This window comes from Melospiza melodia, chromosome 2, assembly GCF_035770615.1.
Source record: "Melospiza melodia melodia isolate bMelMel2 chromosome 2, bMelMel2.pri, whole genome shotgun sequence".
Classification (NCBI taxonomy): Eukaryota; Metazoa; Chordata; class Aves; order Passeriformes; family Passerellidae; genus Melospiza; species Melospiza melodia.
Window position 1 is genome coordinate 352,294 of NC_086195.1, and position 15,939 is coordinate 368,232.

At 72.8% G+C, this 15,939-nt stretch overlaps 2 protein-coding genes across 2 annotated transcripts; both read right to left on the minus strand.

Annotated features, from left to right (window-relative positions):
• Nucleotides 1–137: 137 nt before the first annotated feature.
• SMPD1 (sphingomyelin phosphodiesterase 1) lies at nucleotides 138–6,380 on the minus strand. Its single transcript, XM_063179445.1, has 6 exons — nucleotides 6,108–6,380; nucleotides 3,991–4,763; nucleotides 1,954–2,125; nucleotides 1,798–1,874; nucleotides 1,155–1,300; nucleotides 138–999 (listed from the first exon to the last, which is right to left on the minus strand). Exons 1-6 carry the CDS (start codon nucleotides 6,378–6,380, stop codon nucleotides 584–586), a joined length of 1,857 nt encoding a protein of 618 aa, XP_063035515.1. The 3' UTR covers nucleotides 138–583.
• A 490-nt stretch (nucleotides 6,381–6,870) lies between these two features.
• CCKBR (cholecystokinin B receptor) lies at nucleotides 6,871–10,713 on the minus strand. The gene is made up of 5 exons (XM_063150361.1): nucleotides 10,453–10,713; nucleotides 9,362–9,613; nucleotides 8,506–8,761; nucleotides 8,312–8,439; nucleotides 6,871–7,846 (listed from the first exon to the last, which is right to left on the minus strand). Exons 1-5 carry the CDS (start codon nucleotides 10,607–10,609, stop codon nucleotides 7,329–7,331), a joined length of 1,311 nt encoding a protein of 436 aa, XP_063006431.1. The 5' UTR covers nucleotides 10,610–10,713; the 3' UTR covers nucleotides 6,871–7,328.
• Nucleotides 10,714–15,939: the final 5,226 nt, after the last annotated feature.

Below are 15,939 nucleotides of genomic sequence, written 5' to 3' on the forward strand. Positions count from 1 at the left end.
GTGGCTGAGAACTGCAGTGAGGAGGATGAAGGACAGCGAGATCCATCACACCTGTACTGGGGGGTGATGGGAGCATGAGGACTACATGCTGATCCTAATCCCAGTTCTGGCCCTGGTGGAGAGGATTAGGAGGGGTGTGGTGTCCATTGTGCCTTTATTGTGTAACTGGTGGGACATGGGGACCACGTGCCAATCCCAGTGACCTCGTACCGATCCCGCTCCTGCTGTGACCTGTGCTGGATACAGCCCTGCTCCCTGTGTGACCGTGTCCCTGCCCTGCCTCCAGTGAGACCACTGCTGACCCTGCTGCCAGTGTCACCACGCACCGTGTCCCGGGCTGTCACCACATCTCAAGAGCTCCTGGTGTAACCATGTGCTGGGAGCTCCCAGTGTGACCATGTCCCAAGGGCTCTTGGAGTGACCACATCCCAGGGGCTCCCGGTGTCCCCATCTCCCAGGAGCTCCTAGGGTCACCATGTCCCAGGGGCTCCCGGTGTCCCCGCGTCCCAGGGTTTCCCAGTGTCACCACGTCCCAGGGGCTCTGGGTGTCCCCGTGTCCCAGCCGTGCCCCTGCGGCCGAGGCTCAGCAGAGGCGCCGCTGCAGCCAGAGCTGCTGGATGTGCGGGAAGGGCAGCGCGGGGCGCAGGGGCCGGCAGAGCGCGGGGTCGGCGGCGCGGCCGGAGCGCAGGGCGCAGAGCAGGGCGGCCTTGCAGGGCGCGCCGCAGGGCTCGCGGGGCGGGTGCCCCTTGTGCAGGTGGAACCAGAAGAGCTGGAAGAGCGGCTCGTCGTCCTGCATGCGCCGCACCAGCCGGTCCCAGTCGGCCGGGAAGGTGGCGGGCAGCCCGTAGGCCTCGCGGGCGCCGTAGAGCCGCCGCCAGCGCGGGGCCGTGCCCGGGGGCGCCGCGTTGGCCTCCGTCAGGTTGAGGATGAAGGTCTCGTGGTCCAGCACCGCGTGGGAGCTCCCGGGGTAGGAGGCGGCCACCTCGTACACGCGGTACCCTGCAGGGAGAGGGACGGTCAGCGCCGGGAAGCGGGGGACACACGGCAGGGGACACACGGCAGGGGACACACAGTGGGGGACACACAGCAGGGGACACACGGCAGGGGACACATGGCGGGGGACACACAGCGGGGGACACATGGCGGGGGCGCACCGGGGTTGAGGTTGATGTAGGTGGTGACACTCGGTGCGACGAAGGCGATGGACACAGGACGTGACAGCGTCTCCTCATCGTAGAACAGCTCAAACTCGTCCAGGTGCGTGTGCCCAAAGAACTGAGCCGCGATGGTGCCCTCAAACCTGCCAGGGTGGGTGAGCAGGGGGCATCCCCAGACCTGGAACCCCAACCCTGGCCACCGGCATGTAGGGTGGGGGTCCCGGATACACGGGGTGGGGGTCCCAGATACACGGGCTGGGGGTCCAGGATACATGGGGTGGGGGTCCAGGATATATGGGGTGGGGGTCCAGGACACAGGGCTGGGGGTCTGGCACATGGAGCGGGCAGTCTGGTGCACGGGATGGAACACGGAGAGAGAGCCCGGGGTGTGGGGTGGTTCAGCATGTGGGGCAGGGGCCTGTTGTGTAGGGCAGGGGGGCCACTGCGGGATGGGAGTTCAGGGTGTGGAGCCAGGCTCTGGCGTGTGGGGTGGGAGGTCTGGTGTGGGGGTCAAGGGCACATGGAGAGGGGCCCAGCACATGGGGATGGAGGCCAGGGCATGGAATGGGGGTCTGGTGTGTGGGGCACATGTCAGGGGTCTGGCACAGGGTCAGGGGTCTGGGCAGGGTCAGGCACCGACCTGCTGACGATGCGGTAGTAGTTCCAGCTCCAGCTGCGCAGACAGTGGGCTGGCGGGATGTGCCCGATGATGTGCACCTGTGGGCAGGGAGCCAGGGCTGGGGCTTTGCCCAGGGCCCACCGAGACCCCCCGTGTCTCCCCAGAACCCCCCCACACCTTCTCCCCATCACGCTCAGCATCTGCCAGGACCCCCATGAGCCACTGGAGCTGCCCTGCGGGGTCAGTGGCGTTGATGAGAAGCCAGAAGTTGGCCTGGGAGCAGAAGTTCATGTTGAGGGAGACGACGCGCAGCCCAGGCCAGACCTGTGCCGTGTAGAACCCGCCAGCCCTGTGCGGAAAAGGGGGGTCAGTGCTGAGTCCCCTGAGCCACAGACCCTGCAGCCATCCCACGGACCCCCAGCTCTGCCACCCGCACTGCCCACCCCCTACAGCCCCCAGCCTGGAGCCCCCGTTACCCCACAGCCCTCTCTGTACCCCAGCCAGCCGCGACCCCCTCCCTGCACCTCTCCCCTCATAAAGCTGAGACATCTGCACGCAGGCCCAGCTGTCCTGGTACCCCCGCTGCCCCCCAGCATGCACACCACGCCGTGTCCTGCTGGTCCTGAGCCCCCAGGTGCCCAGAGTCCCCTGCTCTGAGCCCCCAGCCTGTGCTACTGCAGCTCCCACAATGCCCGACAGCCCGGAGCCCCCAGTCTGGAGCCTCCCTGCGCTGTGTCCCCTGATCCTGGTACCCAAATGCCACAGCCCCAGGCCCCCAGCAGCCCAGAACCCCCTCCCGTGCCCTCCCACCCCCCAAGGCACAAACCTCCCATCCCTGGGCAGAGGGATCCCCATCCCCATCCCCGGGCAGAGGGATCCCCATCCCCATCCCCGGGCAGAGGGATCCCCAGCCCTGGGCAGAGGGATCCCCATCTCCATCCCTGGGCAGAGGGATCCCCATCCCCATCCCCGGGCAGAGGGATCCCCATTTCCATCCCCGGGCAGAGGGATCCCCATTTCCATCCCCGGGCAGAGGGATCCCCATTTCCATCCCTGGGCAGAGGGATCCCCCATCTCCATCCCCGGGCAGAGGGACCCCCATCCCCATCCCCGGGCAGAGGGACCCCCATCCCCATCCCCATCCCGAGGGATCCCCATCTCCATCCCCGGGCAGAGGGATCCCCATCCCCTGGGCAGAGGGATCCCCATCCCCATTCCCTGGGCAGAGGGATCCCCATCCCCATCCCCGGGCAGAGGGATCCCCATCCCCATCCCCGGGCAGAGGGATCCCCATCCCCGGGCAGAGGGATCCCCATCCCCATCCCGAGGGATCCCCATCTCCATCCCCGGGCAGAGGGATCCCCATCTCCATCCCCGGGCAGAGGGACCCCCATCTCCATCCCCGGGCAGAGGGATCCCCATTTCCATCCCTGGGCAGAGGGATCCCCATCCCCGGGCAGAGGGATCCCCATTTCCATCCCCGGGCAGAGGAATCCCCATCCCCATCCCTGGGCAGAGGGATCCCCATCTCCAGCCCTGGGCAGAGGGATCCCCATTTCCATCCCCGGGCAGAGGAATCCCCATCCCCATCCCCAGGCAGAGGGATCCCCCATCTCCATCCCCGGGCAGAGGGATCCCCATTTCCATCCCCTGGGCAGAGGGATCCCCATCTCCATCCCCGGGCAGAGGGATCCCCATCCCCTGGCAGAGGGATCCCCATCCCCATCCCTGGGCAGAGGGATCCCCATCCCCGGGCAGAGGGATCCCCATTTCCATCCCCTGGGCAGAGGGATCCCCATTTCCATCCCCGGGCAGAGGGATCCCCATTTCCATCCCTGGGCAGAGGGATCCCCATCTCCATCCCCGGGCAGAGGGATCCCCATTTCCATCCCTGGGCAGAGGGATCCCCATCCCCATCCCCGGGCAGAGGGATCCCCATTTCCATCCCCGGGCAGAGGAATCCCCATCCCCATCCCCGGGCAGAGGGATCCCCATCCCCTGGCAGAGGGATCCCCATCCCCTGGCAGAGGGATCCCCATCCCCGGGCAGAGGGATCCCCATCCCCATCCCTGGGCAGAGGGATCCCCATCCCCATCCCCGGGCAGAGGGATCCCCATCCCCGGGCAGAGGGATCCCCATTTCCATCCCTGGGCAGAGGGATCCCCATCCCCATCCCCATCCCGAGGGATCCCCCACGCCCATCCCCGTGCCCACCGCAGGGTGCGCAGGGCGGCGGGGGGCAGCCAGGGCTGCCAGGCCTCGGCCATGGCATCGTAGAGCCAGGCAGCGGAGCGGTTGCCGCGTACGTAGGGCGGCGGGAAGGCGTTCACCGGCGTGGCCTCGTGGTTGCCCACGGCGGGGAAGACGCGCAGCGGGCCGAGGCGGGCGCGCAGCAGCGCCGTCACCGTGCGCAGCGCCCGCAGCTGGTCCCCGCGGCTCTGCTGCCACACGTCGTGCGCCGGGATGTCCCCGGTCCAGTAGGCCGCCGCGAAGCCGCCGGTGCCGGTGCCGTTGGGCAGCTGGGCCAGCAGCGCGTCGATGGTGTGCAGGGGAAGGTCGCACTTGCCGTAGGTGCCCCAGAAGCCCGCGGCCCCCGGGCCCTGGGCGGGCGCCCCGCGGCAGCACAGCGGGTCGGGGCAGGCGGCGGCGCTGCCCGGCACGTACTGCCGGTCCCAGTGCAGGTCCGTGAGGAACAGGATGCGGGCCGTGGGCGCTCCGGGCGGCGGCGGCGCAGGGGGCCGCACCGGCGGCTTGGGCGCGGCGGGCAGCGACAGGTTCCAGTCGCCCAGGATGTCCCAGTGGCCGCAGCGGGGGCCCAGCAGGAGCCCGCAGGCCTCGGGCGGGCGCAGCACGGAGCGGGCCCAGGCGGCCACCACGTCGCCCTGGAAGAGCTGCACGGCCTGGCGGCACACGGGCGGCCGCGCCAGCCGCAGCTCCTGGCACAGCCGCGATGCCACGCGCCCCACACGGGCCACGTTGGGCTCCAGCTGCGGGGAAAGGACACCGGGATGGACACGGCACCGTCGGGATGGGCACGGCACTGCCGGGATGGACACGGCACCACCGGGATGGGTACGGCACCACCGGGATGGACACGGCACTGCCGGGATGGACACGGCACCACCGGGATGGACACGGCACCCCTGGGATGGGCATGGTACCATGGGATGGACACGGCACTGCCGGGATGGACACGGCACCTCTGGGATGGGCACGGCACCCCCGGGATGGGCACGGCACCTCTGGGATGGGCACGGCACTGCCGGGATGGGCACGGTACCATGGGATGGGCATGGCACCACCGGGATGGGCACGGCACTGCCGGGAGGGTCACGGCAAATCCAGGATGGGCACGGCACCCCCGGGATGGGCACGGCACTGCCGGGAGGGGCACGGCAAATCCAGGATGGGCACGGCACCCCTGCAATGGGCACGGTACCCATGGGATGGGCACGGCACCAGCGGCATGGACACGGCACTGCCGGGAGGGGCACGGCACCGCCGGGATAGGCACGGTACCATGGGATGGACACGGCACTGCCAGGATGGGCACGGCACCGTCGGGATAGGCACGGCACCACCGGGAGGGGCACGGCACTGCCGGGAGGGGCACGGCACCGTCGGGATAGGCACGGCACCGCCGGGATAGGCACGGCACCCCAGCTGCCATCACCGTGCAGCCCCCAGCAGCTCCGCGGGATGACCCCTGGTTCTGGCACTGTCCCACACCCCCCGGCCACCCCGGTCCACCCAGCTGGATATCCCGAGGCCAGAAGGGACCCACAGGGTCCCCCAGCCCCTCTGGTCCCCAGCCCGGTGCCCTGCTGCCTCCGTTCCCGTCCCCGCCCCAGCCTGTTCCTGTCCCGGTTCAGGTTCCTGGCCCGGTTCCTGTTCCTGTTCCTGTCCCGGTTCAGGTTCCTGTCCCGGTTCCTGTTCCTGCCCCAGCCCGCCCCCGTTCCCCCGAGCGGAGCCGCCGGCATGACCCCGCCCGTCCCCGCTGCTCTTCCAGCCGTCCCAGCCCGTCACTCGCCCGTCCCCGCCCGTCCCTGTCCCCATTCCCAGCCGGTCCCGTGTCTGTCACAAGCCCCGACCTGTCCTGGCCTGTCCCGGCCCCGGCCCGTCACGAGGGACTGGCCCGGCCTGTCCCTGTTCTGTCCCTGTCCCGTCCCGCCCTGTCCCCGCTGTCCTGTCCCCTCTGCCCCCGTTCCTGTCGCCCCCGCTCTTCCCGTCCAGGTGTCCCGGTGCCCACCTATCCCCGCGCCTAGCCCGGTGTCCCCGCGGTGTTCCCCGCTGCCCCCGTGTCCCGGCACTCCCCGACGCCCCGTGCCCACCTGCAGCGCCAGGTCCAGCGCCCCGAAGAGCACCCGGCAGGCCGGGCACGACACGTTCCGCCAGCCCCAGCGCGGCGCCGCCGCCGCCAGCTGCTCCCCGGGGCCGGGCGGCGACCCCGCCGACACCGGCAGCGCCAGCAGGGCCAGTGCCAGGGCCAGCGGTGGCAGCGCTGGGCGCGGTGCCAGCCTTGGCCGCGGGGGCCCCGGTGGGCACGGCGGGCGCGGGGTCAGCCTTGGCCGCGGGGCCAGCGGGGCCCGAGCCCCGGCCGCCATGGCCGAGGGAGGGGCGGGGCCGGCTGGGGGGCGGGGCCGAGCAACGCCATTTATGCATGAGGGGGCGTGGCAAGGACGCATAGGTCGGGGCAGGGCCCGCCCCCGGCGCCATGGCCGAAAACGGCGGGGGCGTGGCCTCAAGGGGGCGCGGTCACCCGGGGCGGGGACCGTATGCAAATGAGGCAGCCGGGCTACGCAAGGCGCGCGGGGCACGGCGGGAGATGGAGTCCTGGGGCTGGTGGCGCTTCCCGGGGTCCCCTCCCCTGTGTACGGTCACCCGCCCCCCCCGGGGCGACACTGGGTGCACCGGGCCCGGGGGTCCCATCCCCAGCTGCCGCCGGGCTCAGCAGTTCCCGCAGCGGAGGGTCCCAGCCCGCAGCCCCCGAGCCTCGCGTGGTGCCGACCCCCCCCTTCCCGCCCGGTTCTGCCCCGCGGAGGCTCCGTGCCGGCGGGCAGGAGCGCTGGGAGCAGCGGCGCAGCTGGGCTCGGGGTCAGTTTATTGCGGCCGTAGCCGGGGAGCAGCGCGGGGAGACCCCGGGCTGGGCTGGGCTGGGTGCCCTCCCTGAGCCTCCCCCTGCCCGGCCCCGGGGCTCCTCCCGCCGCCCTTCGCTCCCACCCCGCCGGGGCTCGGGGCCGCTGGGATGGAGCCGGGGGTGCCGGGCAAGCGTGTCCCGGGAGGGCGGGCGGGCGGCTGGGGGTGCACGGGGGGCACGGGGTGTCGGCAGGGCAGTGTTCATGCTCGGGGGGTCCTGCTGGGGGTGTCCAGCTGGGGGGGGCAGGCACTGGCGTTGGGGGCCTAAGGGGGCTAGCTCGGGGGTCCCAGGCTGCTGAGGATGGGTAGCTGAGCTTGGCGAGAGAGGAGTTGGCCGTGGGGCTCGTTGGGGTCCCGCTCACAGGGGCCCAGGCACCGGCGCTGGGGGGCTCGGGGGTTCCAGCTCGGGGGGCGGCTCAGGGCGGCCCCAGGCTGCTGACGGTGGTGTAGCTGAACTTGGAGAGCGAGGCGCTGGCCATGGGCGGCTCGTCCTCGGGCGGGCGGCGGGGGCAGGCGCGGCGGCAGCCCCAGCCCGCGCAGGTGGCCCCGAAGGCCTTTCGGAAGCGGCGGTTCATGAAGCAGTAGATGAGCGGGTTGGCGCAGGCCGAGGTGTAGGAGAGCAGGTGGATGAAGGCGATGGGCGTGCCCGAGAGCGCCCGCTGCGCCGCCCGCGGGGAGAAGGCGCGCCAGGTGTTGGCGGCGAAGATGGGCAGCCAGCAGAGGAAGAACATGGCCACGATGACCACCAGCATGCGGATCACCCGCCGCTTGGCCGCCAGCTGCGCCCCCGAGCTGTTGATGCGGGCCCGGTCCTGCTGCGCGGCCGCTCCCAGCGCCCGCAGCTCCAGCGCGGCGCCCGGCCGGGACAGCTGCAGGTAGCAGCCGTCACCCTCGTCGCAGCTGGGCGCAGGGTCCGCCCCGGAGCCGCGCTGGGCTGTGGAGCGAGGAGGCTTGGTCATGGCCACGGCACTGCAGGGACACGCTGCAGCCCGACACCGCGGGGGCGTCCTCCGGGAGCAGGGGACATGGAAATGGCCATGGGGACACGCTGCACCCCAGCGCCGTGGGAGCGTCCTCCAGGAGCAGGGGATGGGTGCAGGGGACACGGAAATGGCACCGTGGCACTATGGGGACACGCTGCACCCCAGCACCGTGGGAGCGTCCTCCAGGAGCAGGGGATGGGTGCAGGGGACACGGAAATGGCCTTGGGGACACGGGGACACGCTGCACCCCGAGGCCACCAGGAGGTCCCCGGGAAAGGGGATGTCCCAGAGGAGCACACCGCTGTGGGAGCAGGGCTGAGGGCTCAGCCCTGCCTTTGCTGCTGGGGTGGGCACTCTGCCCACACGGGAGCCACGCCAAATGTCACCCGCAGTGTCACCCCCGCCCCACCCCTCACCTGCCACGTCCCTCTTGACGTTCAGCTCGAAGCGGATGCCCCGATAGAGCTCGCGGGAGATGAGCCCGTACGCCACCGTCATCACCACGCCCGGGATGAAGAAGAGCACGAGGAGCAGCAGCACGTACCTGGGACGGGCGGCCCCGGTCAGCGGGCGTCCCCCCGGGCCCGTCCCCCCCGGTGCCCGGACTCACCAGAGCTGCCGGACGCGCTCGCTGGGCCAGTGGTGCGTGCACTGCGCGGGCGGCGGGCGCGGCGCGGCGGGCCGGGTGCTGCTGTACACGGCGTAGGGCAGCATCAGCAGCGCCGCCAGCGCCCAGGTGCCCGCGATGACGCGGCACGCGTGGGACCGCGTCTGCCAGGCGCGGGACTGCAGCGGGTTGCAGATGGCACTGTAGCGCTCGATGGCGATGGCCACCAGGCTGAAGGTGGACACGGCCACCGAGACCCCTGCGGGCAGCGGGGCGTGTCGGCGGGCGCGGCGTGACCCTGCGGGCCCCCGGCTCCCCTGAGCCCCCTGAGCTGGGCTCCGTGCGCCCAGGGCTGGGCATAACCCCCAGGGACCCGCGGAGAGGGACGAGCCCCCTCCCTGCGCCCCCGGTACCGGCAAGGCGGGGATGAGGCCCCCCTGTGTGCCCCACCCCGCCCAGGAGAGGGGACAACCCCCCGTGTCCCACCCAGGAGAGGGGACAAGCCCCCCTGTGTCCCACCCCACCCATGACAGGGGACAAGCCCCGGTGTGTCCCACCCATGACAGGGGACAAACCCTGCATGTCCCACCCATGGGAGGTGACAAGCCCCACTGTGTCCCACCCAGCAGAGGGGACAAGCCTCCGTGTGCCCCACCCATGGGAGGGGACAAACCCCCGCGTCCCACCCAGAAGAGGGGACAAGCCCCGTATGCCCAAACAACAGGGGGGAACAACCCCCACTGTGCCCCGCCCATGAAAGGGGACAAGCCCCCCGTGTCCCACCCTACCCACGGGAGGGGACAAACCCCCACTGTGCCCCACCCATGGGAGGGGACAAGCCCCCCGTGTCGCCCCCTACCCATGAGGTAGGCCACGAGCTTGCAGACGACGTCGCCGAAGATGAAGGCGCCCATGAGGCCGGGCAGCAGGGTGAAGGGCATGCAGCACAGCGCCAGCAGCAGGTCGCTCAGGGCCAGGGACAGCAGGAAGCAGTTGGTGACCGTGCGCAGCCGCCGGTTCAGCGCCAGCACGGCCACCACCAGCGCGTTGCCCCCGACGCTCAGCACGAAGATCAGCACGTAGAGCACCACACGCACCGCCACGTCCAGATCTGCGGGCACGGCGCTGCGCTGGCACCCGGGGCACCGCGAGGGCACCCAGGTGGCACCTAGAGGCACTGTGAAAGCACTCCCGAGGCCACCACCGAGACACCCCCATGGCGCCCCGAGGGCAGCCCAGACACGCTGTGAGGGCCCCCCAAAGGGGCCCCAGCACAGGCCCGGGCACCGGGACCCCGGAGCTCCGGCGCGGGCTCGGCGCACACCCATCAGATGAGAGCATCGTTTCCCCGCGTGTGGCGGCCGCCGGGATTCGGGATGAGCCCCCCGCCCCTCGGCTCAGTTCCCCGAGGGCGAGGGACCCCCATGCAGGTGGGTGCCCCATCCTGCCCACCCTCCGCCTCGGTGCCGGGCGCGGGGACCGGGCACGTCCCGCCCGGAGCGCGGAGCGGCACCGAGCAGGGGTGGGCTCGGTGGTCCCGGCCGAGGGTCCGCTGGAGTCCTGGCCCGGCAGCGGGGCAGGGGCGCGGGGCGGGCGCTGCCGTGTCCGTGGCGTCCCCGTCCGAGCCCCCTCCGCCCTCCCGCTGCCGCCGGCACAGCCCGGCGCGCTCCCCCGGCAGCGCCGGGATCCGCATCGGAACCGCGGGCAGCGCCGGGGCCGCCGAGCCCGCGGGGTCGGGACGATGGTGCCGGCTGAGGAGGGGCACGGCGGGCACGGGGCGGCTCCGCTGGGGCAGCGGGGGAACCGGAGCACAGGGCGGTGAGCACCGGGGCGGCACGGCGGGACGGAGCGGGATGGTACCCGCGGGCGGGGGGCGCAGGGCCGGGCACGAACGGGGGTGGGGGTCCCTTCCCGGGTCCATCCCGCTCCTTCCCCCCGCCCCGCTCTCACCTCTGGGCGCCGGGGGCCCGCGGAGGCCCCTGCGGAGGAGGTCGCAGACCGAGCCGTTGGTCCCGTTGCCGGTGCCGGTGCCGGGTCCGTTCCCGGTGCCGTTCCCGGAGCGGCAGAGCATCTCCTGCAGCGACTCGTTGAGGGGCCGGGGGTCCATGGCGGAGCCCCTCCCGCCTGCCCCCGCCCCTCCTCCGGCAGGAGGCACCGGGAAGGAGCGGGCACCGGGAGGCTCCGGCGGGGACGAGGCTCCGATCCGCTCCGAGCCGCCGCTGGATAAGCGGGGGCGGCGCCCGGCGCGGGGCGGGCCGGGGGCGGGGGGCGGCGGCGGCGGCGGGGGGAGCCCGGGGGGTGCCGGGGGGCGCGGGGGAGGCGGGATCGGGACGAGCCCGGGGCGGGGGGGACGGGCGGGGCCGTGGAGAGCGCCGGGAGCGGGGCTCGGGGGGTACCGGGCTGCAGCCCAGTCCCGGGCGGCTCGGGGGGCTCGGGCGGCTCGCAGGGAGCGCTCCTGAGGCACCGGGCGGCGGCCGCCACCGCGGGTCGGTCACCGCTTCCCCCTGCTGCCCCGGGACGGGCGGCGGGGCCGGGGATCCCGAGCTGCTCACGGCCCCGAGACTCCGTGACCCTGACCCGGCCCCGGCCCCGTCCCGGCTCCTTCCTCTCCCGGTCCTGCGAGAGCAGCTGCCGGTGTCACCCACACCAGCGGTCGCTGCTGTGTCCCCCTCCGGTCACCCCTCAGTCCCGCGGCACCCCCGCCCCTCGTGGGACCCCCTGAGCCCCGGGGACATCCTGTGCCCCCGTGGATCTCTGTGCCCCGGAGGGACCCCGGGCCCTGCGCAGAGCCTGTGCCCTGAGGGGAGCCTGTGCCATGGGGGTGCCCTGCACCCTGAGGGGAGCCTGTGCCCCCCCAGGGCCATACATGCCACGGGGACCTCGTGCCCCAATGCGACCCCGTGCCCTGAGGGGCCCCTGCACCGTGGGGGTGCCGTGTGCTTTGGGAGCACCTGGCACGTCGCTGGGACCCTGTGCCCTGTAGGGACCCTGTGCCCTGTGGAGACCCTGTGCCTTGGAGGGGCCCTGCATCCCAGTACGACCCTGTCCTCCTGCGGAGCCTGGCTCCTGTGCCCCGGGGGCACCCGGTGCCCTGGGGGGACCGTGTGCCCTGAGGACATCCCGTGCCTCGGTTGAATCCTGCACTCTGGGGGGAGCCTGTCCCCCGGTAGGACCCTGTGGGCCGGCAGGCTGCTGCGGTGAGGCCGTTCCTGCTGTCCCGTCTGCCCGCACGGCTCCGTCCCGCAGCGCCCTGTCCCGCACGGCTCCGTCCCGCGCGGCTCTCTCCCTCCCCGCTCTGTCTCGCACCGCCCTGTCCCGCCCCGCTCCGTCCCGCAGCCGCAGCCGTCCCTCGAGGCGCCGGACGCGCAGGGCCGTGCGCAGGGCACTGGCCTCCAGCTGTGCCAGCAGCCGCGCCGCCCGCGTCTGGAGCCCCTCCAGGGCCGCCTCCAACGCCCGCAGCCGCCGCTCCGCCTCGGCCTCGGCGGCCAGCGCCGCCGCCTCGGCCGCGGTGTCCAGCTGGCCCATGCGGAGCAGCAGCTCCCGGCCCTTGGCCTCCATGGCGGCGCGGGCGCTGGGGAACTCGGCCAGCACCTCCGCCAGGTCCTCCTTGCCCAGGCAGAAGAGGTCCGAGTAGCCGATGCTCAGGATGTTGGCCGTGCGCCGGTTCCCGGCCACGTTGCCTGCGGGGCGGGGGCCGTGAGCCGAGGGCAGCGCACCGGGCAGGGCGCCGGGGCGCGGCGCGGGGCTCACCCTTGATGTTGATGAGGCTGATCTCGCCGAAGTAGAGCCCCGCGCCCAGCACGGCCAGCTGCGTGACGCCGTCGGCGGCCAGCACGGCCAGGCGGCCCTCGCGGATGAAGTACATCTCTCGGCCCACGTCCCCGCGCCGGCACACGAACTCGCCGGGCCCGAAGACCTGCGGCCGCAGGCGCAGCACCAGCTGCCGCAGCACGCCGCGCTCCCAGCCGCGGAACAGCCCCACTCGCCGCAGGGCCGCCAGGTGCACGCTGGCCGCCACCTCGGCGCGCAGCCCCCGCGGCAGGTGCCGCAGCGCCCGCCACTCGGCCGGCGGCTTGCGCTGCGCCCGCAGGTGCTGGTGCCAGCGCGCCACCCGCGCCGCCAGCCGCCCGCCCGCGCCCCGCGCCCGCAGGTACCGCCGCACCGGGCCCGCCGCGGGGTACAGCGCGCTGCCCGCCGAGCTCAGGTTGACGATGACGGTGCTGATGCTGCCGGTGATGGTGGCGAAGCCCAGCACGGCCAGGAGGAAGCCGGCGGTGAGGAAGAGGAGCTCCTCCTCGCGCTGCGCCGGCGGCGTGTCGCCCACCATGGCCAGCACCAGCGTGGAGATGTAGAAGCTGTGCAGGTAGCGGCGCAGCAGCCGCGGGGAGCTGGGGCACACCCAGGGGTCGGCGCCCAGCCCCAGGCGCGCCGACAGCGCGAAGTAGAGGCAGGCGTGCCAGTGGATGCCCAGCAGCAGGTACAGCATCAGCTTGGCCATGCGGAAGGCGTTGGGCCATCCCGTGCGCGTCTCGCACCGGTCGAAGGCCTCGAAGAGCCGCGGCACCCGCAGACAGCGGTTGGCACGGGCCGCCGGCACCCCCGGCACCCTCGGCACCCCCGGCAGCAGGCACAGCAGCTCGGTGGGCAGCACGGCCACCACGTCCCAGGGGAAGCTCCAGGAGCCCAGATAGCGCTGCCGCGTCCGCCTGACGTCCCGCACCAGGATCCCGTCCTCCAGGAAACCTGGGGGGCAGCCAGGGCAGCCGTGGCACCCCGGCCACCCAGCCCTGCAGGGGCTGCTCCCCGTGATGGCAGAGGGGACCACGCAGTGCCCGGCCCGGGGCACAGGGAGGCACAGGAACCCTGGGTGGGCACCCTCGGGAGGTCACTGACGGCTCCCTGGGCTGCCGTGGGGCTGGGGAGTGAGGGTGGGTGTGAGACTCGAGACCACCCACCCAGACACCCTCTGTGTGGGGCTGGCTGGTGGCTGTACCAGGTGGGAGTGCACACGTGTGTGTACGTACATGTACACACCTGCATGTGTGTGTGTGTGTGTACACACCTGTACCTGTGTGTCTGTGTGTGAGTGTACACACCTGTGTGTCTGTGAGGTTACACACCTGTGTCTGAGTGTGTACGTACCTGTGTGTCTGTGTCCGTGTGTGCCCGCGTGTCTGGGCACACACCTGTACCTGTGTGTGTGTCTGTGTGTTCCCGTGTGTCCGTGTGTCTGTCTGCGTGTCCGTACCTGTGTGGAGGTGCACGGCGATGTCCAGCAGGTACAGCACATCGCTGAGCCCGTCCAGGGCCTGCCACAGCCCCGCGTGGGCCTCCTGCACCTCGGGGAAGCAGCACCTGGGGTACGAGTGGGGCATCGCTGGGACAGGGCTGGGACACCCCCACCCCAACCCCAACCCCACTGCCTGGCACCTGAGGATGAGGACGACCCAGTTGTAAAGGATGGGCAGCACCATGAGGCTGATCCATCGGTAGTGCCAGTCCCCGGCGGGGTCCAGGGTCCAGTTCCGGGGGGTGGCAGTGCGGCTGGGGGCACAGAGGGACCGGGGGTCACTCTGTCCCCATTTGGGGTCCAGTTCCGGGGGGTGGCAGTGCGGCTGGGGGCACAGAGGGACCGGGGGTTACTCTGTCCCCATTTGGGGTCCAGGGTCCAGTTCCGGGGGGTGGCAGTGCGGCTGGGGGCACAGAGGGACCGGGAGTCCCTCTGTCCCCATTTGGGGTCCAGTTCCGGGGGGTGGCAGTGTGGCTGGGGGCACAGGGGGACCGGGGGTCCCTCTGTCCCCATTTGGGGTCCAGGGTCCAGTTCCGGGGGGTGGCAGTGCGGCTGGGGGCACAGAGGGATCGGGGGTCCCTCTGTCCCCATTTGGGGTCCAGTGCAGGGGGGTGGCAGTGTGGCTGGGGGCACAGGGGGACCGGGGGTCCCTCTGTCCCCGTTTGGGGTCCCTCTGTCCCCGCTCAGCCCGGCTGCCGGTGGCTCCGAGGCTCAGCCGCCCCCCAGCACCGGTGGGACTCAGGGGGTCCCTGCGGCGCCCCTGCCCCACGCTCGCAGGAGGCGGCCGTGCCCCGCTCACCCCGTGCCGTGTCCGGTGCCGGTGCCAGCCCGGGCTGCGGCCATGGCTCAGCGGTGCTGCCGGGATGGAGCCCGGCCCAGCGGCGGGACAGGAGGGAGCCGAGGGTCCCGGTGGAGTCCTTCTCAGCGGGGATCCCGTGTGTCCCGGTAACCGGGGGTCCTGCACACCTGAGCACCTGCCGGGCGCTGCTGCCGGCCCCGGTGCCGGGCGCGGCTCCTCCAGGGTACCTGCGGCTCCTGCGACACCGGGCGTGTCCCAGCAACGAGGGCTCCCCAGGGCACCGCTGGCCCCGGGGACACCTGGGCGGAGCAGCCACCGTGCCAGCTCCGCCGGGCACGCCGGGGCACGGAGCCGTGGCCAGGTGTGCGGGGCCCAGGTGAGCTCCGGGAACAACAGCCGGTGCCAGGCAGCGCCCGGGGCAGAGGCGGCGGTGGCTCCCGGCACCTGGCACAGGCTGCCTGGCACAGAGGTGCCCGGTACAAGGTTATCTGGCACAAGGTGCCCAGGGCCAGGGAGGGCCCGTTTCTGGGGTGCCCGGCAGAGGGGTTCTGGGGGTCCCGGTACAGGGGTGCCCGGTTCCGAGGCGCTCAGTTCCGGGGAGTGCAGCGTGCAGGGGTTATCCGGTGCAGGGTTACTGAGGTATCCGGTTATCCGGTGCAGGGTTGCCCGGTACCGGGGTGCCAAGTTACGGGGGTCCCAGTACAGAGGTGGCTGGGCAGCGCGGTGCCCGGTTCCGAGTGGTGTCCGTGCTGGGGCTCTCGGTGCCGGGAGTCCCGGCAGCTCGGTACCCGGTTACCGCTGCCCGGCTTGGAGGGCTTCCCGGTTTCTGGGGATGCCCCGCTCCGGGGGTGCTCGTGCAGGGTACCCGGTGCCGGGGTGTCCCGGTACCGCCCGTCCCTGATCCCGGGTCCCGGTTCCCACGCGCCCCGGCCCCGCCCCACTCACGGCCTAGCCAATGAGCGCTCGGGCTTTCCCGGAAAGACCACGCCCACCGAGGGGTGTGGGCGTGTCCCCGTGCCGCGGTGGGCGTGGCCGCGCGCGGTGCGTCGGGCGCGGCGGGAAGATGGCGTCGGGAGCGCGGGGCCCGTGGCGGGGGCGGGCGGTGAGCGGCGGCGCCGGGCGGACCGGGAGCGGCCGGGGGGCGCCGGAGCACCGGCGATGGGGACGCGGCGAGCGGGGACAGCGGGAGGGGGGGCGCGGGGAGCGGGGCGGGCCGCGAGGCAGGTCCAGCCGCCCTTGTGCCGCGGTGCCGGGGTGCCCGGGCCGCCGCCCGCCCTTGGCCGCGCGGGGCCGGAGGGACCGGCCCGGCCCGGGCGGTGTCGAGGGCGAGGGGCCGCGGCGGGGACGG